This window comes from Rhea americana, unplaced genomic scaffold (assembly GCF_003343005.1).
Source record: "Rhea americana isolate MKP2758 unplaced genomic scaffold, rheAme1 scaffold_251, whole genome shotgun sequence".
In the NCBI taxonomy this organism is placed as follows: Eukaryota; Metazoa; Chordata; class Aves; order Rheiformes; family Rheidae; genus Rhea; species Rhea americana.
Genome location: NW_028186370.1, coordinates 25,591 through 51,705, shown reverse-complemented (window position 1 = coordinate 51,705; position 26,115 = coordinate 25,591). Strand labels below are relative to the sequence as shown.

The 26,115-nt window shown below is 37.3% G+C and overlaps 1 protein-coding gene across 1 annotated transcript in view; it reads right to left on the bottom strand.

Annotated features, from left to right (window-relative positions):
* Positions 1-2,930: 2,930 nt before the first annotated feature.
* ADCY2 (adenylate cyclase 2) overlaps positions 2,931-26,115 on the bottom strand; it is a 38,977-nt gene continuing 15,792 nt past the window's right edge. The window contains exons 5-10 of the mRNA XM_085307057.1: positions 19,860-20,018; positions 12,276-12,422; positions 11,020-11,127; positions 8,658-8,772; positions 6,201-6,325; positions 2,931-4,907 (exon numbers count right to left, since the gene is read on the bottom strand). Of these exons, the coding sequence (XP_085163183.1) occupies positions 4,755-4,907; positions 6,201-6,325; positions 8,658-8,772; positions 11,020-11,127; positions 12,276-12,422; positions 19,860-20,018 (807 nt within the window). The 3' untranslated portion in view covers positions 2,931-4,754. The remainder of the gene's footprint in view (positions 4,908-6,200; positions 6,326-8,657; positions 8,773-11,019; positions 11,128-12,275; positions 12,423-19,859; positions 20,019-26,115) is intronic.

Below are 26,115 nucleotides of genomic sequence, written 5' to 3'. Positions count from 1 at the left end.
ATAATTTTTAATTTCCTTGAATATATCTGCTGTTTCGAATGATTCTCTGCATAACCACTATGACTAAGCCTCAGTCTGCAGATTGCAAACACTTCCTAGTTGGCTTATTGCTGCATTTTTTACTGCTTGACTGAAGAATCAGGCTTTTCAAATATATTAATATAATGATTTTTATGCTAATAACTTAAAAACAATTACACTGTAAAATGATAACTGGTTGGCTGATATAATTTGCAGTTATTGTTTGTATGCTGACTATTTGCTCAATGGCTATTTCAGCTCACCATGTCGAATGAATGTTCAGTTCAATAACCCTATTGGTGAACAGAATAATGCACAATTTTATACATCCAATGGACATAACAATTGTTATTTGTAACAACCGTTTTAAAATGCAAACATGAAAATGCCTAGTCTAGGAATGTCAATCTTTCAAAATACTTCACATGCATTTCTTCCTGTCAAAACTGAATTTTCATGCAGAACATCTCAATTGCCACAAATTGCCACAGTTTATCTTTGAAAAATATTCCATCAGGGATTTGCATATAGCTCTTGGCAGAATCTTTGTTTTGGACAGTAGCATTCTGCAACAGAAAGGGATTAACATCTTCACTGTTGCAAATATAGGATTAAAATGTTATTGTAGTGCATTTTGACATATGAAAAACTAACTTTACCTGGGCAATTCCTGTCCCCAAATTTGAATAATTCTAAAATGATACTACAAAAAAAACTCTAGGCTGAAACAACTACAGTTGATTTATACACCATTTTGGGCAAATCCACAAAAGTTTAAAGTACTTAAGGGAAAAAAATGCTCCTTTAAGTGTTTATTTTATTTTTAGGCACATATCTTTCTTTTCTATGTTTGTTTTCTCCTTGGAGTCACTCCACTATTTTAGACAAGAAGGAATAGGGAGAAAGCTTCAAAAGCCTCAGTCTTAAAATTGTTTGGGATTCACTTGTTAAAAGTGCTGAAGGGCGAGTATCTTGGTCAAGTACGGGAGAGTCTGCTGTCTGAACAGGAAAAGTTAAAGTGTCTTCATATGCAAGTGCAACAGTATGGAAAACTGCTTGTCCAAGGACAAACAAACCATTATTTCTAACAGTACAGCTCTTGGTATATCAAGTATTCTGTTCAAATAACTATTCAGATCCTGAAAACAAAATGGAACCACCTTTCAAGAGCCCAGCCTTCAGATGTCCAGCTGTTTCTCCAGCAGTGAGCAGGCTGCACTAGTAACTGTACCTCTGTGGGAAAAGGCAAGGTCCGTAGTTATTTTACAACAGACATGAAACATAAATGAACATGATGAAAGATGTTTTTCACAAAGGATAAATAGGATGCTAATGTAATCTTGATTGCTTTTGTAGTTAACAAAAATAACTGAAAGTTCAGTCTTTCTTTCTTCCTGACCTTTGGTAGTCCTCCTTGGATGGGAGCAAAGCATTGAGCTTGAGAAAGCAATCCAGCAGACTTCCCATGTATCCTCCTTTGGATCTCATTTTCTGAGACTACAGTGAATCACCATATTGATATTTTGGCTACTGCCTCCTATTGTTAGGTACATTTGCACTTGCCATTTACCTTTAGACCTCATATTCTTTGCGATCTGCTAGCAACTTACAAAACTATAGCACCAGCACAGAAGTTGTAGAATTGAAGCCTTATTATGGTGTAGAAAATATGACATACAGAATGCTGGTTTGTGTAATTGTCATAAGTACTTTCAGATCATACACTGATATGATCTCAGGCATACACTGCCTCAGTTATTGAGGCAGAGGAAATAGCTGCAGGAAAGGAAGAAAGAGGATAAAATAATTCTGGGTCAATCTAGACGGGGGAAAAATAAAATAGTATAAACCGTAGATGTAAAATGCACTAGAAGGTGAAAATATTTATTAGATAGAAATCACTTCTTGGCATTAGAGGGATATTTATAATAATACTCAGCAAATGAAGACTGTGGAGAGGATGGTATAAACCTTCCTTTGGTTTGGCACTAAACTGCATGGCTATTCTTCTTTTAGCCACTTTCTTGTTCTTTAGCAGGATTTGCCTGCATAGTAGCAAGAGTCTGAATGCAACTACAGAATGCAAGGACCTGGGTGTTCTGAATGGCTTTTGGTCTCTTTTAACTATACTTAAAATTTGAAATATAGATTATATGAAAAATAGATTATATTACTATATACATTATTATTTATGATGTTAGAGATATAATTGGAAGATTTAACTATTTTGTTTCTAAATAGGTAGATATAACAAGAAGACTTTTCAAGGGCATTTTCAGTATGTTCTTGGAGGGCACATACTTATCTTTCTTTATATTTCATTGGACCAGTCAGTTCATGGCCATTCAAATGTTTTAATGTTTTATGGCTTACAGAAATACAATCTTGCTTAATTTTTATAAATATCATAGAAGCAAGTCTATCGAGTTAGGTATGAGGTTTGCTACAGATTCACAAAATGTGCAAGAATACAGATGAAAAGCACAACCTTGAATATACAGGTTATATCTGAAGCTGCACATAGTACAATATAATCAACTTTATAAAAAGGATTTTCATCCACAATTGGAAATGATTACTTTGACTTATGGTAATACTAATATGATTTAAAGGGTTGAGAATACATTCAAGGTCTAAGAGAGGTAATATTTTTTGTGTAAACAAGAGTGTGTGCCTATGTAAAATTTGTAATAAGTAGAGGGGAGGGATTTTGGAGAAATCTTAAGCATAGCTACCCGATAGCTTGTTTTAGGAAGTGACTGGGAAATTATTTCTTACTGATCAGTGAGCTACTTGGAATTTTTTTCATTCAAATGGAAAATATTTGTTAACTTATTAATTAAAACAAAAGAATGATAAGGACAACAACCTATTTTTTTAATGGGAACTTTATTAGCCTGGTACCTATTTTGAAAGTTACTGATCAAAAATTTCCAACTTTGGGTGAGATGTCAAATTATGTTGAACATCTGAAATAACTTGCATTTGGCTTCAGACTAACTAAAAGTGGTCCAGATTTAGATAGTCTATTTTACTGCCGATACTGACATTTATAAATTTGCTGCCATTCCAGTTTGCCAGTGGACAGCTGGCTGCCATAAATGACCCCATGCCACACTCACTAAGACTGTGCCAGATGCCATTTATTTGTGACCCACAATTTTGAGAACTCCTTTTCAAGGGACAACAATGAAATACAAATGTAAATACATGGTTAATGAATGAGGAATCTGAAAGATTGTTCTGTGAATACCTTTCTTTTTACGTTTCAGTAACACACTAGACCTAACAGTGCATAACTTGACAGCTATATTCATGAGGTATCAGCCAGAAAAATTTCTTGTACTTTATGTTATTTTTGAAATAGGAAGATTTTATTAATTTTGTTCCTGTTAGGCTGTTATGATGACTAAAAGAATATGTTAAGTCCAAGTGCTGATAATAGCAAAGCAAAAATAATCTTTACAGAGGCCTTTAAAGGTGCATGGATAGTACAATTACATGCTTTTTAAGCATTTCACCTAGCCTCCTCTACAAAAGTCTGCAAATATGATACTTTTTAATCCAATGAGATTTTAATTATCTAGCATCTAGCATTTTTGTCTCTACCACTTATAATTATGTTTTGGTATGTTAGATTGTTTTAAACATCCCATGAAATCCAGCATTATAACGGTAAGTGAAAGACATGCAAGGGCAAAAGAGGAAGTGCAAAAGAGAAAAAAACTCCCATTCTCTCCTACAGCTTTTCCTAGTTACTGTTTGAGCACTGCAGGCATGTCGCAAAGTAGCAACAGCATCCACCACTTTGCTTGTATTCATAGATTTGAGGTTAAGCCTTCTGCATCACCCAGGGAGCAAATGGCTACAAAGTGCCTAGATATTAGCCATGACTGAAGACAACAGTGTTGATTCAATTTCTGAAAAGCCACTGCAAGCCTAGCAGATATTAATGACTTAGGCTACTGAAACAGCTGGCCACAGCCTGCCTCAGCATCTAACTGCTGAATAAAAAGCAGCAGCAGCAGCAGCAGGAAGAAACACACAAGTTGAGAGTAAGAGAAGCCGTGGGAAGGAAGCAAAACTAAGAGACAGCAACAGTAAGACAAAGTACATATAAACTTTTAATGAATTAACCTTACAAAAGACAATAGCTTCAAAACATTTGACACGTTTGTACAAAACTGTTCCAGCATTGTTAGTTCTCTCTCCAGAAAGGATGCCAGCAAGCCACCTAACGTGTCCCTGGCTATGAGATGCAACTGGTGATCACATCCAAATCATGTGTGGACAGAGTAAACTTATTTACAAATACTGTATATTTTAATATCAGATTAGTTGATGCTATTGGGGAGCTACCATATTTTCCAGAAAACATCATGCATCAGAAAATGGTATGCACCCCTAGCTTTATTGCCTTTTTTTCCTACCATTTGCCACTAACATCTCTTTTTGGTCCTTTCAGGATTAGTTACCTCCAATTTCTGTTCCTTCTTTTCTTGTCTTCATATAACAGTGCAAGTTGCAGTACAATCTTCCAGTCTTGTAGCATGCTACACAACTGTCCTCGAATATAGGAATGTCAAATGATGGATCATGGGACTATTGTGCAGCCATATTAAAATAAGTGCCACATACCAGAATATAGCACGCATGTTAAGGGCCATAATGTAGTTAAAAAGTGTGTGACACTTTCCTAAAAATACAGTATCGATGACACCTACAAACATTCTTCAGGATGCCACGTTCCCTTGTGAAAGGGACCTTGTCATTTCCGTATGTACAAAGTATGTCTTCAGTTCTCCTTTTCCTTTTACATTTATTATTCCTCTACAAGTGCTCATGTACCCCAGCATTTGTAGGACATTGTTTGTCTCCTCTGTAACCTGCAACAATACAGTAATAAAAACAGCATTGATAAAAGAGCAAAGCAGAATCTTCTTTCAGAGTGTGCTGAGAACATCAGTGCTCAGCTATTAAAATGATTTTGCCATCATGTTTAGTAGGCCTTGAAAGGTCTCAAGTTGAGGTTAGAGCTCCTGAGTTTTCAAAGAATCTATGGCTGAGTGTCCATTCTAGTTACTTACAGCAAGTATTATATAGAGTATAACCATTTTTGTATCTAGGATTGAAAACAGAGGACTTGTAGATACACACATGGCACTAGGGACAACATTTATCCTCAAACAGCATTTTTGTGATCTTCCAAGAGCTGTTTTTCGTATCAGTAGACTGAAGCTTCCCAATCTTTTTGCAAATATTAAGGCTGTGTTAATGAAGTGATAGTGAGATACAAGCATCATCTGTCAGAGCTGCTGTTGCCAGTTTTTCACATAAATCTGCCAATGAAACAAACTTGAAGCAATTCTACTATTTTAGGCATAAATCTTCCAGGTCAGGGGTTGCTCAACAGCATCATTAGAGTGGAAGTGTTTCTTTGCAATGCAGACAGATGTTTGCAGATGGCATTGCTTTGAGATCTATCCTGTTTTCAGTTTTGATCAAGAGTCAAGTTCTAATTTTGCATTATTTAGTTCTAATGGTCTCAATCATAGATCCTGTGTGCTCTCAGTCACAGGCTGGTATCTCACTGCTAGGCAACACACAGACAAGTAATTAAAATGTGATTCTGTAATATGAAATTACCGAAAGGCTAGAAAGCTGCAGATCTTTTCTATAGAAGTCTATCTATAATCTATGCAGATAATAATATATACAGTTTATTAATTTGCATATTTCAATAAAATGAAAGCTTCATCATGCTGTATGGATTTAATCTGATGTACAGCAGTAATGGACATTTCCTTTACTTTAGAAATAATGAACATTAGGAGAGTCCTTCAGAGATAATGAAGCTAATACTTTGCATTTGAAAGTCACAGAATACAAATGTGATTCCCTCAGTTTCTCTTTTAATCTGGTCCTGCATTTCCTGTACTGTATTCTCTGTAGAGTTAAGACAAAGTTTGGATTCTCCTCCTATTTCTTCCTATACTTTTAATTCTTTCCTGCTAGAGTCTAATTCTTTTGAAATCTGTATATACAGTTGATAGGTCTTTTTTTTGGTGGGCATCCTCAGCTTCAATGACACAGACCTGTTCAGTGCACAAAAACATGATATTTTTTTAAGCACTAAACCCAAAGGATTATGATTAATATTAGCACAAAAGCAAGACTACCTGTATTTTATCTAAGACACCAGTGCTGTCCATCCTGCTGGCCACATTTACTGTATTGCCCCAGATATCATATTGTGGTTTTTGAGCTCCAATTACTCCAGCTATTACAGGTCCATGATTAATACCTGAAAAACATCAGAATTTTATGTTGAAAAAAACCCTCAACCAAACAAGGACAAGTAGTGTATCCAGTAATGTATCAGGTCAATGAACATGGTATTTGGCCTGTGGCTGAACAGTGGGCACAACAACCAATGGCTTGTTCACAAGTCTTTTATCAACCATTACTGTAGAAGGATGTTATTTATAAGAGTGACAAAAGTTAGCTCATCTAATTTTAATTTTACAACCCCCTTCCATCCTGAATAAGTTATGTATTTTCTGCATTTTTATTTCCTAATAAGCTGCTACTGGTTATATAGCATGAGAAACATACTGTAGGGAGAATAGCTACTTCTGCAAAATCAAAATTTCTCTTCATTTCTCTTTGTAATGAAAAAGAAATTCCCCTATCTGCAAAGAACTGGTGACCAAATAAAATGACTTTTAGAGCATTCTTCACTTCTTAAATATAGAATAAACTAATGTGAATGAACTGGAAGGGTTTGAGGCCTCATTCTGCAGAATGGATTTCCTAAGAACAGCCTTAGTCTGTTTAGTGTAATCAATATATATATTCATATCTTTTGCTTAAGCATGGAGTAAGAGTAATGCATTGCTAGCTCTGAAATGCAGACTGTAAAAGTGAAAAAAGGACATATTACAGCCCCTCATTAGACTCAGGGTATCTTTTATTCTGTGGTCAGTTTGTGTCCCATATTACTTTTGAAAAGGAGAGATTGGTACTCTGCTACTAGGGAAAGGAAGCAGGAGGTAAAACCAACAGAACCATCCTTAACTGGCATCTTCCTGGTCATTCTCCACTGTGATATCACTGGAGTGCACAAAAAGTAGGAAACCAATTCGCAGCCAAGCTGCGTTGAGGTTTAATCCACATGAACAACTTCTGACACAGTGTCTTTTAAAAATCTTTTTTCATTTTTTTCCATTTCCTTGTTTCATTAAGCAAAGAAGTCCAAATTCTATGGTACCTACAGCAAACATTTTAAAATCACAAGTAGATGTGTTTTTTTCCTCTATAAGGTGAAAGTTTGCCTCATGAACCCTGATTTAGAAGCATCGGTGTTGCTATAATGAATTTGTGCATTTAGTTCTGGCACTCAGCAGCTCTTTATCTGTACTAACACTGCTGATAAAAGTATGCTTGCAAGTATGTGACATGTATTGTCAAGAAGAGAGCAAGAAGAAAATTGTTCCATTTTACAGGAATACGGTATCTCTACAAGTTTTTTATAAACTCACCAACTTCTGCAACACTTCAAGAAGGAGGCACACTTTAGATTTGCTTTGTCTTTTTTTTAAGCTGTGTCAAGGAATGCAAAGGCTACTTACTACCAGTGCTTCAAGGAGCACATAAATATTTAAGGATTGGTAAATAGGACACTTTGCTGGTGGATGGCACTGTGAAATAAATATGAGAACAGTCAAAAAGAGAAGCAAGTTGCCTAGCAAAAAAAGGACAAGAAAAGAGGATAAATGCACTTCTGTTTGTGCTCAAATACTTCAGAGATATTTACAGGATTTATAAGTTTCCAGTATTTATTTACTGCTTTCATTTCACAGTTTCCAAGTTACATATTGCATGGTAAATCTGTTTTGTATTATTACAAGGAAATAAATATTTTGGAACACATGGTTCTTGACCAGCCCTGAATTAATTTACTTCTTCATTCTTTCAATGGCTTGCTGCAGTAATGTACTTTCTTAAATACCAGAATGCACAAGAAAAAGCTATTAGAAGCTGAAATATAAGTCATACCTCTAACAAATATAAGCAGCTAGCAGTCATTGCTCTTATTTATCAATAACCACAGCAGAATAAGAGAAATGGCCTCCTTTATTTAACAGTAGGAAAGAAAGGGGAAATTTTTGTATGCTTGCTTGAATTTAGTATATCTAAAATATTTCAAACTCTGACCTTACTGGCCGTTTCTAGGTCTTGTCCTCCACAGTCATTCATATGATTTTGTAAACCCATTTAGAGTCTTTCTGCCTCCTTTGAKACTGAAGAACTTAAAATATTAATGTGGTTAACAATCTCGAGAATAATTATTGTAGAGTCCATAAAACCATTCAGACTTGTGGGACTATATTTTCCAAGTGTTATTAACTTGGCATACTACCATTTTTTCAGTGCCTGACTTGAAACAGTGTTTGCTACAATGGCAGTTATGGTCAACCAATATCATTTAGATGGCTTTTAAACACAGTTAAAATGGTGCTATTTACTTTCATGGCCCTTTTGGTTAGTTCTACTAACATGTTAATCAGCTAGTATTTCACCCTGAATTCTCCCTCTCCTTCAGAATATTCCCATATAAATCCTGTGATACATACCCACTCGTAACTTGAAATCATTGAATGAATGCTTGTTTATGACATCCAGTTTCGCAACTAAAGCAAATGCAAACTCCACCATGGTTCCTATGTGCATATACTGTCGTTCAGGTTCCTGAATATAAACAGCCAAACAAACAGAATAAAAATGTTTTATTTAGCACTAGTTGCTGTGAGAATGCAGGCTACATATGTTGAACACTTAAAGCACTTAAACCCTTAGAGATATCATAAAGCGAGCAGACTACAGCAGAAATGTAATGTAGAAGATGGTACGCTGCCCAGCTTCAGTTAGCTCAAAGGAAGACCAATAGACCATGAGGCATTTTACTTAAGATCACTCTGTCCAGAGATTATAGTTCCAAAACTTCATGAGTATGGTTTCCTTAAACTTCATTATAGTTTCTGTACCACTGACAAAGAATATGTCTGAGTGGAGAGCATAAGGGTGGACATCGGTCGTGAGCACTGGGGTGATGGCCAGGAAATTGATGTGCCATGAATAGGATTTCCTCCCCCACTCTAGAACAGAAGTCACTGAGCTGAACTGAGTGTCGATCAAGACAAACATCAAGCATGGTTTAGACTCTCTCTTCCTTCTGGCTGGCTGTAAATTATACTAATACATATGCTAAAACAGGTACATTTGTATGGCCAGATGACTTATGGCTTCTATCTGAACATATATTCTTAAACAAATTGATGAAAATCTAAAACCTAATTTATATCTTTTTTTTAATAAATACAAATGATCTAGTGTCATTTGCTACAGTACAGATTTTTTTACAATTCATGGAGTACTGTTCATGTAAATGACTTTCAAAGAAGGAATTGTGCTTTGCCTTTCTTCTAATACTTTCCTGTTTAAAAACTTGCTAAGTAGCTGTCTGGAGAAACAGATTGTATATATGTAGTAATAATAGGCCCAATAATAATGTGTTCTTAGCTGATGAAATGGATATCACAAAGTACTGGCCATAGCAGAGTATAGAAAATACAATTAACTGAATGCACAGATTATCATCTGCCTGCATAACTGAACCTGTTTCTCACATGTTCCTTTTCATAAGATCTCCAAATGCAAGGGGATGAAAATACATTTTTGTGGAAAGTGCAATCAGGAAATTCTAGCAAGTGCACCACAGCTGACCTCAGCTGCAGGCTGGAAACAGTAAGGTGCACAGAAAATGTTGAATAGCTGTAAAGCATGTGTCAGCACTGCCTACTGCCTGAGCTACTACTGGTCCTGATATAGCATAATTAGAGTTCAGTGTTATTAGCTACCTGGCTATTTACTTAGGGTTTAAGCAGGTATTAATGCCTAGGCTGAGGCTGAGCCCTGTAGGATAATACTTATACTCTTAGTAATTTGCAGTTTCAAGTGAGTTTGAGCATGGCTATATCGGCTGCAGCCTTGCCCAAGCTGGGCTGGAGAAACAGATGAGAGGCTGCCAAATATACACATTTGTTATATCCATGGATCTTTGAGCATCCGGTCTCTAAGTTTGGGTGGACTTCTATTCAAAAACCACCAAAGGAAAACCCACTAAAACTTCGGTCTCTTGAGCCTCAGTTTCTGGAAATAACTCAAAAGATAGATTYAATTTAGTTGTAGTTGAGAGCTCCTGTATATCTTTGAGTCTCCAATCTACAGTGCAGCATTTCCTTCATTCCCTTTACCTCCCTGTATCAAATGTCAGAGCTAATTTAAATTATTCCTTTATGTTCTCTGTATTTGTAAGGTCTATAGCTCAGGTGTTAATTGCTTCTGCCTAGAAGGAACATGAGTTTGGCAGGAGCACTTTAATCCTACGCAAAAAATGTGTTGATTCATAATTGCTGTCTCTCTGTTACTAACCAGTAGTACTCTGAAGATCATGGCTTTTGCTTAAAAGCTACGAATTACTTCTCTGAACTTCATTTCTACCAGCTACAAGTTCCTAGTCTTACCCTATAAAATAAAACAGAGACAAAGGAACCTGCTTTCCATGCTGACTGTTCTGTAAGCATTCAGCTAATACAGCTACCCTAACTTACATCAGAAAATAGCAGTCCTTGCAGTCTTTTGTAGACTCTATAAACCCAATTACTTCTGCTGCAACATGTAGCAATGACATACAGTGTTATATTTAGAGTAAAAGGCCATATTTAGACTTAGTAAAGTCTAAATGCACAAAGGTGGCATTTTTGATCTGCAGCATGAAGAACAATAATTCACAGAGACTGCTGAACAAAAGTACACACTTATCCAGTATAATACAATTATGTCACAATGTTATACATAGTTCACTTTAATTTAATGAGTAGAATTTCAGGCTTCACTTAAACATGATTTTTACAGAGCAGGAACCTTTTCCTGTACCTGACACTGTTCTTGGTTGGGTGTTGCACTCAGTCCTGTTGCTGCCATGTAAGTGCTTCCAATGGTTTTTATCTTTTCAACTCCACTGAACTTTGGCTTAGACAATAACTGGAAAACAAGAATGGTTATTCTATCATTCACATCAGCAGACTTTTGTAGCTTGGTACTCTAACAGCATTTAGAGCATCAATTCTTCTAATAGTCTTTTACTAGACCCCAAATGACTTCACGAATTATATGGGGGATGAAGGACTTCAGGATGGATAAAACAATGGATATAGCCCACAGAAAAAGGGCATTCATGTCTGTTAAAATACTCTTTTTATTATAAATGACCTACATTTATAGTAATGAGATTAAATTCTCCCTTATCGTATATAGAGCTGTTTAAAATCAATGGGCTTCGCACACTCATTTGGCATTGGAACTGAGTCACCATGTGAGCCAAGAGCTAAGCTAAGAGCTAAGCTTTATGTAAGCTTACAGTAATCATTTAAACAATGACAATGAGACTGTAAGGATTTTTGTTCATGCCCCACGTTGCTTTGAACAATTCAAAGTTGTCCAAACGGGTTTTCTTTCTGCTAAAATTCCTCCTGTGGCTGCAGACCTGTAAATCCAGCCTTTGCTGAGCCGTAACATGATCTTAATACTTTTTTTCTGATATCTTCATCACTAATTATTTTCTTCAAAACAAATCTTGTTCTCAGTGAGACTTTTAGTGCTACCTTTTCCACAGTCCATCAGTAGTCATAACTCTGCACTTGCTTGTAACTTCGGAGAATGGGACATGAAAACCTATCCATTTCTAGGAGTTGCTTATATACCAACTGATCAACATGCTGTAAAATCAAACCAGCACGGATCAGGTATGACATGAAGCTGTAAAATTTTAAGGGACGTAGATTTAGGTACCTGACTTTAGGCGCTAGTCTTTGGAAACTATAGTTAATATATGACATATGACTGTCTCATAAATGTAGCTAAAAGACCAAATTTCTCTGTTGGTTATATGCGTAGGATTCTCACTGTAGACAATTAAAAGCAATTGAGTATGATCTCAGATTGGTATCTGATTTATCTCATGTAAGTCCCTTTTCCTTTAAAATTACCTATAAGCAATTTCCACATGACTAGGCCCATGAACCGTCTTTCCTGACAGCTCTTTGAAGATTGTTGTCAAGGCATGCTCACTTTTGCATACCCTGGGTTATTAAGATTGAACCTGTATGTTGATTGTTGTTAGAAGTACATACATCGTCAAAGTCAGCAATGATTTCATTTAGCAGCCTGAGACATTCCAAGCCTTCCTTATTTACATCAGATTCTGTGTAAAATTCTTTGAAATCCGGTATAGAGGCAAACATGACACAGACACAGTCATATGACTGATGATATAGATCCTGTCCAAAAGAAAAAAGGAATAAAGTAAAACATCCACCATACCCAGCTCTAAATAAGTTTCCTTAACAATGCAGTGTCCTGGCTCTTAAAAGGGAGACTGTGCAGTAGATGGAAAGCCCTAATACTAGGTTGTAGTATTTTTTGTGTATAGTTGCATTTATTGGCTTTTGAATAACATATAAACCTACCTGTTGACAGATTTAACATAAAAATCTGCAAATATTTGCAGTTATTTAGTTACCTCTTTTTTCTCTTTGACATTAGCTCAATGAACATTTGTTAGATAGGGCCTATTTCTGAAGCTTCCCACATAGAGAAATTGGTCTGTTTTGCACATCTGGGACTATATTTTGCAAAACAATCTCTAAATTGTTATTAGCTATTTGTGTTACTGTAATGACTAGGCAACTGAAGCAAAATCACAACCTCAGTGCAGAGCAAATGCATAATATGACACATTCCTGATAATTTCCAATCTAAACCGACAAGATACCAAATAGGGCAAAATAATAGTCATGTGTTTTTCATAATAAGGAGCTGAGGCGAAGGAAAAGAAGTTCCCTGAACCAAAATTTGGCAAACCTTTATCATTAAAATATCCTTCCTCTCAAGATAAATCTATATCCTGAAACAGAGGAAACAAAGGATACTTATAACAAAAATATTTTTAAAATGGTATATTGATATCCTTACATAAAGTCAATTACAGAAAATAAGATGCTGTTGGCTACTGTAAAGTCAAATACTCTATTTATCTGAGTAGAGCATGGATTTCAATACTCACGTGAATAAAGTGAACAGGATTTGATCTGTGGTTTCAAGAAGCATCAGATATTGCTTCCCTTTCTATTTATCCAAGCTTTTCTTGTAGTTTCATTTGCACAACATTTTTTCTCTTTTTAAGGTATAATTCATAAAGTATGTGTACAGACATAGTAAATCTCTGATGCCTAACTGAAAAATAGCAGAACTATGGGAAAACTGTTGACTGCCTCTTCTCTACTCTAAGCCACTTCCTTCTCAGATCAGGTGTGTGGGATGTACCTCTACAAACATGAAAATAATGGCAGACAGACAAATTATGTATAGGCAGTACATATGCAGCATGTCATTTAAGCTCTAGTGTGCTTCTGTGCAGTGGGGATGGAATATACTGCTGCAATTCACTGCTTCTCCTTATATTGTTAAAGCTGAGCTGGTAATGTGCTCGCTTGTCTGTGGTATCCGACTTATAGCCATGTATATAAAAGCAGCATCATTTCAAATCAGCCTGCTTACGCAAATGAAGTTACTAAACAAAATGTGCAAGCAACCCACAAGTCCGAAAAAGCCAAGGAATTCACTGTCAGATGACCACTAAACTTCAAAGGACTTCTGACTTTCCAGTATCCTCCTCCCTAGAGAATTTTTCATAAAGAAACAACACTGTGATACTGTTTTTCTGCCACCTATTTGATCCATTTCCATAAACATCTGGTTAATTTTTTATATTTCCTACTGTGGTGTATTTTTAAAAAATAAATTTAATCTATAAAATAAAATAATCAAATGGGGGAGAGGTGAACCGTTTGACTGGCTGCCATCAACTCAAGTCATGTTTAAGTACCTGACTGAAGTATTTCATTTGAGAGCAGAGTCATCCTATGCATTCTGTATTTTGACTGCAACAGACAGGTACATTTGGAAGGTCACTTTAACATCAGATAGGCAAATCATCTCTGAAAGTGCTTTTGTCTCTCAATCAGTTATAGAAAATGGTTGAAGAAATCATTTTTTCCTAATGCAGGCACTTAAGAGGAGTGCCTGAAATTATATAGGATGACTCTGACTCTAAGCAGTTCAGGAGCTCAGACCCCAAATTATCTCTTTTTACTCCAGTCTCCCATACTTAAAACCAAGTCCACTCTCTGCAAAACCACATTGTCATGCACTGGCTGCTGCCTTCCCAATGCTTGCTGCAGACATACTTAAACTAGCTTGAAATTAAAGTGGAGCAGTAGAAATCTAGCTGCAGAAACAAGGGACTCTGCATGGTCTCGCTCCTCAAATATTTAGCATTTACAGCCTGCATTTTGCTTCACATCTACCAATTTCAAATGACCTCAGGTATGTCTACACTGAAGCTACAGTAATGTTTGCAGTATAAATACACTCAAAAGTTAAGGTTTGACATGCTGACTGCTCTTCACAACCATGTCAGGAGAACAGGCACAGAGATCATGTTCTGTGGTTATTTCAGTTTTCTTTCTATTCCTATCACCGTTGCTATAACTTGATTGCAGTTTGGGGTTAAAGAATTCAGGCTGCCCATGGTGCTGATTACAAAAATAGGTGAAAGACTGCACAAAAATACGGAAGTAGTGTGGAAGGAGAAATTCAATTTGTTATGTAAAAGGCTGAAGGAGAAATAAGAGTATTTACAGCAGAATCTAGGTAATTAATACTCGAAAAATGCATTATTGCACATTTTTGAAACTTGAGCTGACAAGATAATCAAGTTGCATACATCAGTGATATAGCCTTTCAAAAAGAGTTTTTTGTTCATCTTCCTACTACCTTGAAAAATCCAAGCCAAATTAATAGTAATGTTATCATTAATATTAATACACAGTGCTATTGTGCTAGATTCTCTTAATCATTCTATTAATTCACTACATAAACATTAGATAGCAGTCTTCTGTTTAATTTACTTTTCTGAATCCTCCTGATTTTGCACCTTGTAAAGGGAAAACATGACAGATTTACCTTACTGATGAGATACTGGCTGTAAAGTTCACGAAAAAGACAAAATTTAGGCAGTAATACTGAGGCAAAGCTATATCTGAAATAGCACATGGAATGTAAACACCAATATATATTCTATCCAGGTAGAGGTATATTTCAGAATATAAATTCAAGTTAAGACTACAGGCCTGTTAGATGCTATAATCTATAACTGAACCTTGACAGGAAAAGGAGACCAATTTATGCAGTGCTGCAGAGATGTGACAAAGGTATACATATTATTGAATAACATGAAGCAGAGATGGTAGAAAGGCACTCATAATACAGGAGCCAGAAGATAAAAAGGACATTTGAAAGTAGAATAAGGAAATACATTTATATAAGAATATATAAAGCTTGTATGACTCAGTGCTGTTCAAGGTGAAAGCTTAACAGGTTAAAACCCCGAATGCCTATGTGCATAACCAGAAAAAATGAGTAGCTAGGAAGTCTATAGAAAGCATTTCCAGAAGTTTAATACGGCTTTAAATTTATGGGCAAAAGTGCAAAGGATGAATAGCAACATTAGTTGCCCTTGAACATCTACTTAGTATCTAGAGTCAGATCCTGTGGGGCCCGAGCCCCACAGTTAACCTGATGGGGCTGCTGATGGATGTGAAGAAGAGTCGGATGTCCTATACACAGCAAACATGGAGCCAAGGTGGCATTAGCTATTAGGAAGGGTGTTTGCTGTCTTCCCTCACAATGGAAATGCTGCCTAGAAGAAACCATTGCAGCTGGCACCATGCACTGTCATAAGGGAGAGAATGAGACTAAACAAGAGACAGGAGCAGAGGTCCAAATAAAACTGTTTTTGTGGCACAGGGAGGATCAATATTCTTCATGCCATTGGCTGTCCATCCAGTATGGGCCAAACAACCTATGGGAAAGGGACAGGTACCTGACTGCTACACTTCCAGGTACAAAGTTCCCTTCTCTATAGACTGGTGTTATTACTCCTTCCTTTCTTCCACCTCAAAAATAAATCAACAAATTTGGATATGAACACCTGTTGTGAGCTGAAGCTAACAACTGTGTCTACATGTCTCTTCCTTCCTCTTTAACACTGGGGCAATATCTATCCCTTCTAATGCTGTGTAGTGTAGTACCAGCATAGAAAGAACAAGTGATGCCGTTTATATCTCGAGTATTCCCAGCTGGTTAATTTATTTTGATCATCCATATAATAAAGCCTGTAGCAATCAGGTGTCTTAATTTTCCTATGACTATTTCTCTTGAAATGGCACTCTCAAAAATGTTTAATCTGAAAGTTAAATGCAACAGCAACAATTTCCCTGTGTTCCACCTCTCTGTCTCTTTTTTAACTTAGAATACAAGCTATTGAACAAGTTTGCATTTTTATTTCTACCAGCCTCGGAGAGCAGCTGTGTTCTTTTCCAGTATCTGTAAAGGATAGGGAGGGAGATGGGATTTACTCACTAAAGATCAGAGAGATACAAGTAAGAGATGGTGAAGGAAGGAATGGATTTTTTTTTCACCAAAAATAAAATCATCCTCCCTTCTGCAGTTGGTACTCTTTTTTTGCCTTTCATAACCTCTGAATCTCTGCTGGTTGGCTTTCGTTACTGTCTCCTACGTCCTCTTCTTCTCCAGTGCCTGGAGATCTTCGGGGGATGCAGGAGGGAAACTGGTCCCACTACTCTGGGACAGAACTTCTGCTCTAGATAAGGTGCTGGTTCCACAGCTAATGCAGCAGGATTCCTCTTGTAGGTACTCAACTCTGTAATGTGCCTGCAAGTCACTCTCAGCACAAATATTGCTGACTGCTCTTCAGTAATAGCGGATCTGGATACTAACAACATATAAGAAAAGAGTGTGCAAGCCAGGTGAAGAGAACATATTTAATCCTAGCCCTGTTTCCTGTTTTTCATGTAATATTTGTTGTTAATTTTTCTCTCTTTCTTGTCTGGTTTGGTACCCAAAATGCAGATTACAAGAAGAAACACAATTCTGGGGGTTCTGATAAAGCAAATAAACCTTTATGACTACTTGGTCTGAAGCATTTTTGCTTTTACTATATCAGCACCAGTCAGTGATGTGTCCTGCTATGAAAAGAACCTTCTTGGTCTTTTAAAAGGGTAGTCTCACTACTCTCACTTAGCATTCATCCACCGATTTTTTCCCCTTTTACTCTTCCTGCCAATACTTCAACACTATACATTTTCTTCCCTTTCTTTCATACAGTTGCATGCATGCATAAAATTCTAAGAAAACAGTATTCTGAAAGAGACTGTTCATCCACCAAATTAAATTTAGCAGACATTGAATACCTGTAAAATCGTATTAAYATGAATGTTTGCTACTCCTTAGTAGGAGACAGACACACAAATTTCAAGTTAGTATCTGATTCATCTAAAATATTTACAGAGAGCAAACAGAGGTTTCATCAGTCCTGTTTTAACATAATTTTCGGTGAAGCCACATATACACATGCAAAATGTTTTTAAAGACTCAACACATCCTTAGTGACATTGAAACAAATCTGAAAACATGATAGATGTTCATATTCCTGAGCATTTCCAAGGACTGAAAGATCCTTGCCTCTTTGAAAACTGTATTTAAAGATAAACAAAACAAAGAAACAACTCAAGCTTTTTTTTAAAAAAAAAGGAATGCCACTAAAACCGTATCAAATTATTCTTACTTTGGTTGACAGGATAGAGTGGAGAGCTCAGCACATTGCAATTTCTGATCTTCAGTAAATTTACTAAAGCTCATTCCAACCTAGGAATCTAGAGAGGTGAGCATATAAATTCAACTGCCAATAAAAAGGTGAGCAGATGGTACTGCTCTACTGGGGAGCTGCGATGCAAGAGCACATAAATGAGAAAGCAGGTCTCTTGATGATTTGCTGTGTTTAATGCTTGGAATGATAATTTGAGCTGGGCAAACCAGGCTTTCAGCCAGTGCCTTTTCTGGATTCACAGGAGTCCCACAGCAGTTTTTATTTGACATTAGCTACCAAATAAAGGTAGTGCTAAAGTATTGTTATAAAGAACTTTATAGTGCGGCTTAATGTAAAACAAAGTGAAAGAGAAAACATTGCTCCTTTCGACTCAGGTGCTCAGAAATAAATCCCCAAATTTGCCCTTTCCCCTCTTTTGTCATTTCTGAACAATCTGGATAATTGCTCTATACATATGAGTAATTCAAACTACTCCCTTCCAGATCTTTAGCAACTGCCACTCTCTCTACATGTTTTTTTTTTTCATTCTTCTTTGCCTTATTAAACTATAAAGTGATATTAAAAGCAGATCTACTTTCCACCAAAGCCAGCAGGGGTGTCCCAGTTGACTTCTCTGGTGCTCATAATAGGTGCACAAGCAGAGAGTAAATAGGTATTTCAGTGCTAGGGAACCTGTTCTAAAATTAACATAGCCTCTGCTTCAGGGAATTGGCAAATTTTCCTTCAATAAGCGAGGTCTCCTGTCCCCAAAAGCAAATTCAGAACCTGGATGCAGCTCAAATTTGATTACCAAGGAAAAAGTATCTGGATATACACAATTTAAATTTAAAATATTTTAATGGTTCATTCAACCATTCTCTTCTTCTTCTCTCTGTTTTTCCCTCCTCCCAAAAGCAAATTACATTAACACTTAAAATAATTTCACATTTTTGTCTTCAAGCTGCTAAGGTGCACTTAGGGCTGTAAAACAAGCCTTTCATATAGGTAAAGGGGAATGAAAACAAATGTAAATCATAGAATCATAGCATCAGTAAGGTTGGGAGGGACCTCTGGAGATCATCTAGTCCAACATCCCTGCTCAAGCAGGGTCACCTAGAGCATGGTAGACAGGGTTGCATCCAGGTGGGCCTTGAATGTCTCCAGAGAAGGAGACTCCACAACCTCTCTGGGCAACCTGGTCCAGTGCTCTGTCACTCTCACAGGGAAGAAATTCCCCCTCACGTTCAGGCAGAACTTSCTGTGGTTCTATTTCTGCCTCTTGCCTCTTGTCCTGTCACATGGGAMAACTGACAAGAGTTTGTTCCTGTCCCTTTGACACCCTCCCTTCATTCAGGTACTTATACACATTGATAAGATCCCCCCTCAGTCTTCTCTTCCCCTGGCTGAAGAGGCCCAGCTCTCACAGCCGTTCCTCRCAGGGCAGRTGCTCCAGCCCTCTGATCATTGTTGTAGCCCTACACTGGACCCTCTCCAGTAGCTCCATGTCTCTCTTGTCCTGGGGAGCCCAGAACTGGACACAGTACTCCAGATGAGGCCTCMCCAGGGCTGAGCAGAGGGGCAGGATCCTCTCCCTTGACCTGCTGGCAACAGTCTTCCTAATGCACCCCAGGAGACCACTGGCCTGCTTGGCCACAAGGGCACTTTGCTGGCTCATGGTCAACTTGTCATCCACCAGCACTCCCAGGTCCTTCTCTGCAGAGTTGCTCTCCAGAAGGTCAGCCCCCAGCTTGTCCTGGTGCCTAGGGTTGTTTTTCCCTAGATGCAGGATCCTGCACTTGCCCTTGTTGAACCTCATGAGGTTCCTCTCTGCGCATCTCTCCAGCCTGTCCWGGTCTCTCTGAATGGCAGCACAGCCCTCTGGTGTATCTATGATCTCACTGTATTCCATTGTTCAAACAAGCACTAGGAGGTATTTCCAGGACATGCAGCTTGCCTACAAAACAGAGGATATATAGAGTTGGCTGACCTCATTCTTCAGGTTTCTTGCCAGGAAGTGTTCAGCTACGTGGGCTGGAAGCACGTTCTCCAGCAGCACCCGATTAAGATTCTCCATGGTTTCAATTTCCTCTCGCTCTTTTTTGAACTTGTTCTTCCACAAGAAGTCTAACCTACAGTAATATTCATTCTGTTACAAGAGGACACAGAGGTAAAGAAACAATAGGCATCTTGTCCTGCTGGAGTACAGTTTTAAGAGACAAAATAAGCACAGTACATCTCCCCTAAAGGCTATTGTTGGGCTTCCCCTTACCTATTTAGCCACTCGAGTACAATTCCAGATCCAATAGAAATCAGACTGGAAGCACAAGCTGTGGCATAGACTTCATCAAAATTACAAGGCCCAAACTTGGGGCATGGGGAAAAAAAAAAGGACGCAAAGTGCTCTTAAGCAATGGAAGGTTTGTTTATTTACTCTCAGGCTTTGGTAGAATTCATTTCAAAATTCAAATCCATTATGGAAACATTTTACAGWTCTGTAACATAATATGACATTTATCTAAAATGTAGTATTTCTATTACAACAATGAACATTTCAAGAAGACCCTAACTTTTACCAGCTTTACCATATGTCATGTAATCAGCCTTGTAAGAAAGGAGTAGTACAAGAAAAAGCATTTTACTGATATTAAATGCCTTCAATTTAACACAATGCATACTTTCTCCTTTGAGTATGGACATGCTGAAAGCATCAATGCTTTTAGAATAATAAGAGACATTATTAAACTGAATTTTTTTTTAAGATTATCAAAAATTGTCCAGGCAGGTATACTTTTTCATTTTACACTGCTTAAAAATATTAATCATTTATCCTCTCCTTCTCTTTGCTTTCATAAAAGTTTCAGAACCAGCAATAATAATACCTGTAAGTATGTAGGAAATGCATAATATTACTGGAATATCAGCATTTTTGGAGCTCCAATTTCATTAAATAAGATGTTTACAAATGTATAAAACTGCATTCTTTTGTGGAGCTCCCTGTATCTCTTTTTCTATATTGTTAATGTTTTGTGTTAAATTCCAGGGCATTATTTCAACATCAAAGACTTCCCTGGCTTGACTATCTCATTTGACCTGATATAAATCAACATCCATTTCAATGGAGCCCAGTGGTTTAATGCTATCCTGAGGCCTCAGTGAAGACTAAGTTATTGACCAGAAGAACATAATTATGATGACAATCTTACTTTATATAAACCTACAAATGCTTTTTGCTATTCTTAGCAGTCAATAGTTGTTCACGCCAAGAACAAAGGTTGTCCTTCTCACTGGAAGGTTACTATTGCAGCTCTACCATAGATAACTTGTTGAGATCACAGAGAGACAAAGAGAGAGTAGTAAGTTGCACTGAGATCATAATAAAATAATTTTAAAATCTTTTAAAAAGCAATGAAGGTAAAAACTGGTCAAGTGAAGAATGTACCTGCCAACAAATTGCAAGATAAAAAAATAATAATAAGGAAACCATATGCTAAATGCATAGAAACAAGTCTAATCAAGCTGCCTTTAAATTAGTTGATTAAGGCTGGATATTGTTTAAATATTTTAATTACAAAAACAATCACCCACACCATTAAATCCTTAGTGATGAATGATTCTTGTGCTGATATATATACTAGTACAGAGAGGATTCAGACCTTAAATGCACTACAAAAGAAATATTCTGGCTTTTCCAACATAAAAATAATATTCTTTTGAAGGTGAAATGAGTCTTAGCATCTTGTAATGCATGATTCTGCACCCTAAAGATTTGACTTGTCTTATTGAATAAGTGAAAAAGTTGAAAATTTTGAAGTATTTACCTGTTACGACAGGATATTTACAGATTATAAGCAAATGAAGAGTGGGCAGGGACTTAAATATGTGCAGAGACATGAAGGAACAGGAAGGAACAGAGAACCTGAAAACAGGCTTCTGCAGGAACTTGGAAACAGGATTTTACTGTTGCATTCTGTCATCAGTCATATATCAAATGGCAGTTTACCCTCCTATAAAGATTTAGGTCATGAACAGCTTTTTCTCAAAACTGACTATACAATGTAAAATGCATGCAGCCATTTTTTAAGAATGTCTTTTATATTTCAAGTGAGAGAAGTATTTATATTCTTTCAACTCCTTCTTGCAAATATATTTAACAAGTGTCAGTTTACTAAGAATAAACAAATAGGCTACTCTATCCAAGTTCTCCACATAAAGGATAAAGGTAAAGGCCACCAACTACATTCATGCAGAAGTCCAGTAAAAACCTGGGATGTCAAAATTCTTGGTATATTTCTCAAAAATAAATTGAATGCCTGAAATAAAACTGAAATTGGGTATTTGTACATTGTATCATATTTGTAGTGAAAAGAAAAAATGTTAGATAAGCTGTTCTCTTCTTCAAGAGATAATATTGAACATAATTTATTTACTCTTATTTATTGAGTTAAATTTAGGCTGTCACAAAAATATGACAAAAAGAACTTGGGAATCATGCATCACAATATACTCAACAAATTAGCTTTGAAATTGCAAATGCCGAAGTATCATATTTCAAAATGCCCATGACTTTAAAAAAAACAAATTACCACCTCATTAAACATTAACTTAAATGGCATTTTTATTGTTTGTATGATGTATCCCAATTTAAATATACATATATATGTATATGTGGCATATATATGCCATTAAAGATACCATTCAAACTTTCAAGTCTTACACGCATATGAAAACGAATATTGCTCCCTATTTCAAATGTTAGCTACAGAACCCTTTCGACATATCTGAATGAAAATACGCCAAAATGACCCTCATACTYAGCAAGGGACACCAGCAGGCGCAGTACCCTTGAGATACAAAAGTTGCCTTCTTCACTAATATAATCACTACATCCCTCAACAGCACTTCTCAGCTGGTGGGCACAGTGGACCATCAAGTGAGGCATGAAGGACACTGAATTCCTGCAGGCACCACCAAGCAATTGGCTTCCTCCGGGACAGGAGTGTACTGTGCATCTGTGCAAGGCAATTCAACCCAGCGGTTTCTATCAGTGGTAATTTGTTTCTGGGCAAAAGCAGTTAAGTGTAACAAGAATTTATTCACTTCTTATTGCCTGATTGCACAGAGATGAATTTAGCTGTATTCTTAGCTATTTAAATTTAGCTATTTAAATTCTAGTGGGACACTAATCTGGTCTATTTTTGACATTTGCCTCAGAGTGAGATGAACTAATTCTCATCACTGACTAGACAGAAAGTCAAGGTAAGTGGTTCATGAGGGCTATGACATAGATGTCTAGAGATATTTGAGATGAATCCTGTGGGATTCAGTGAAGGGCCAAAGCTATAGGAGATGACTCAAGCAGATAAGACCACTGCAGAGAAATTAAACATAAGTTTTAATTTAGATTAGGAAACTAAGGAGATTCCACCTCACAGCCATTCCTTACAGGCAGCGAATCTGAGAAATGGTCTCAAAATGGAGTGTCTCCATTGGAGTGTCAGCAGAAGGTGTCTCAGAGCACATTAATAAATTGATCAGCAAGAAGTCATCAGCTTTAAAATAACTGAAATGAGAAGCTGCTGGTCTGAAGGTTGTGGTGAGCAGCCTTACTATACAAACTGGCCACAGTGTCAGAAAATAGACTAACGCAAAGGATGTAATACAAACATTCAGGCAAGAACTTGGGGTGACACTGAGAACAGCAGCACAGGAGCTTTGGAAGAAACTGTTCTAAGGAACAGTTATTTAGATATGAGACTAAAGCAGGTATAATGGGAAAAAGCCGAAGCTGCCTCTGTAAACGTGCCCCACTGTTACAAAGAAGTCAATGGGCATGTGAACAGGCGTGAACTTTTCAATATATTTTCATTAAGTTCTTTCAGAAGAGGCTCTTGAAAACACTACATTATTTAAGAAAAGAAGGAAGGATCCTCTCATGGAACAAAAGCTGATTAAAAAACAGAATGGAGGGTACTAATAGTCAGTTTTCACAGTGGAGGTGAAAAAAAAGAATTCATTCTGCCTGCACAGTATCAAGCTACAAATAATTTTAGCCAAGAGTAGAAAGAAAGTCACAGGCTATGTCTATACTGGTAAGTCAAAGTGGGTAGAAGCAGAGATTTATGCTCAATAGTGTTTAAATGTTAGTACGCTCCCTTGCACAGTGTGGCCAATGACAGTTTGTACTCTCCCAGGCACTGCCCTGGCAGGGTTCAAGAGCTAGCATTCTCAATATATTATTTTTGAAGGACTATTTTAAAAGAAAGAATGTATGCAGACTGCAATGTGACCTCAGTGGCAGGGAATGGTTCTAGGAACATTTCGTTTGCTACCCTAAGCTAGTATGGCCATCAAAAAGCAGCAGTTCTGCCTTCTCTGTTTCACTTCTGACTGCTCACTTTTACCCTGTGCTAATTCTTCTGGCACAAACGTTAATACAGCCACACAGTAGAACTAGATCAGGAAGCATCTGGCTTAAAAGGATAACTTTTCCCATGGTTTTCCCATGGTTAATTTTAAAAGCCAGATCATTTCCTTATTTTAGGCCTACTAGGCAGCTCCACAAGTAGCTGTGCCAGTACAAACGAGGAGGTAGAAGGATAGGAGTGAGTGGCTACTTTTTCTAGTGGCAATACTTTTTATGCAGCTTGACGTATTAGCTGATCCTGAGAGTTAAGTTTGCTGATATAACCTGTAATGCTATACTTGCTCTCCCTCTCTCCATCACCAGTCGTCAGCCATTAGGGTTTTTCTTTTTTTTTTTTTTCCCTTCTTTCATCAAGATCAGCACTTGTCTGGCCTGTGAGCAGGCACACAGTGCTAGGCTTGTGGGAAATTATTTACTTTTTATTAACTTTCCAGTTACTCACTCTGGGGACAGAGAGACACTGATGCCAGTACAAGGGAAGCACAAAGACCACCTTTTTCATTGGTGGCTTCCCATTAGATCATCACAGTTATGCAGTATTCTTAGTTTAACACTGTTAAAATAATCAAGTATTGAGAGACAGAGAGAGAGAAGGGAAGAAAAGACAAAAACAATGATACTACCTGCAAAGTAGAAAAAAATGTGATCGACTCTCAGTAGAAGATAGGTGCTGAGGTAGGAAAAGGCTAAACAAGAACTATGATAAGATGAGGGCTGCAGTTAGCCATAAAAACAATATCTCTACTAAATATATGATTTTGCTGTCCAGTAGGACTATGAACATTAGTTCCCATGCTTACGTGCCCTTAGAATGTGAACTACAATGTCAGAGACTGAGCTGTCCTTTTGTGAAAATATTCTTCCACTGAACATTTCTGTTTGCCTAAGTAGATACTGGTGAGTAACACCATGTTGGTTTCCTCCGTCTTGCATAAATATGTTCGGGATAAGTTGTGCTAATATCTAGGGAAAAACATATAGAATGAATACAATTCAACATCTCTCCTGACGAGGAGATGTCTATGGAAGTGTAGCGTAAGGATTTGTCAAAGCTCYGTGCTTTTATGAGTAAGGGAATTTTACTCCTTATGATAAATTTGCAAAGGTTGAAAGTTTGTCTAAAATTTAAGAGGCAATAGGAATAATAAAAGAAGTGTTCGTCCCAAACTTGTGTATGTTTTTCCAATATAAACAGCTGATCTAAAAGATGTAGAAAAGATACTGTCTTTCCCTGCTTTATACCCTTAGACTACCCTAGAATACAACTTTAGAAATTATTAGAAAAGGACTGCAGAACAAATAGAAAGCAGCTTTTCATTACTGTATCATAAATACACAGTGTGCCCACTCCCTGAGCAGTGAATGCAGGTCTTGTCCTCCTTCCCTTTTATAAAAGTCATGATCAGTTGAAAAGTCGGGCTGAGAAGAACCTCCAGTGGAGAATTAGCAGATCTGGACAGCAGCCACAGGCGCAGAGGGCTGCCTGTGGGGCCAAAGCCACAGCAAAAGGTGCCACCTGTTCCCAGCCTTTAGTTCTTCTTGCCTTTGAGGGAAGATTTTGTCTGTGTGGCCGTGACTCCTCCTGGCAAGTCTATGGGCTGCACCAGAAGCAGCACAAAGCCTTCTTGTTTCTAATACTACTATTTCCCCCATTCTCTTTTCACAATAGGATTAGGGCATGGACTTGGCATAGATCCTGGCAATGAAGGAGGAACAGGAATGGACATCAGGATATCTGCTGGAAGGAGACAGGGGAAGGAGAGACCTCCTCTTGCAGTGGGAGTAGGGTAGAGACAGGTGAGTGTAGCAGGAACAGGCA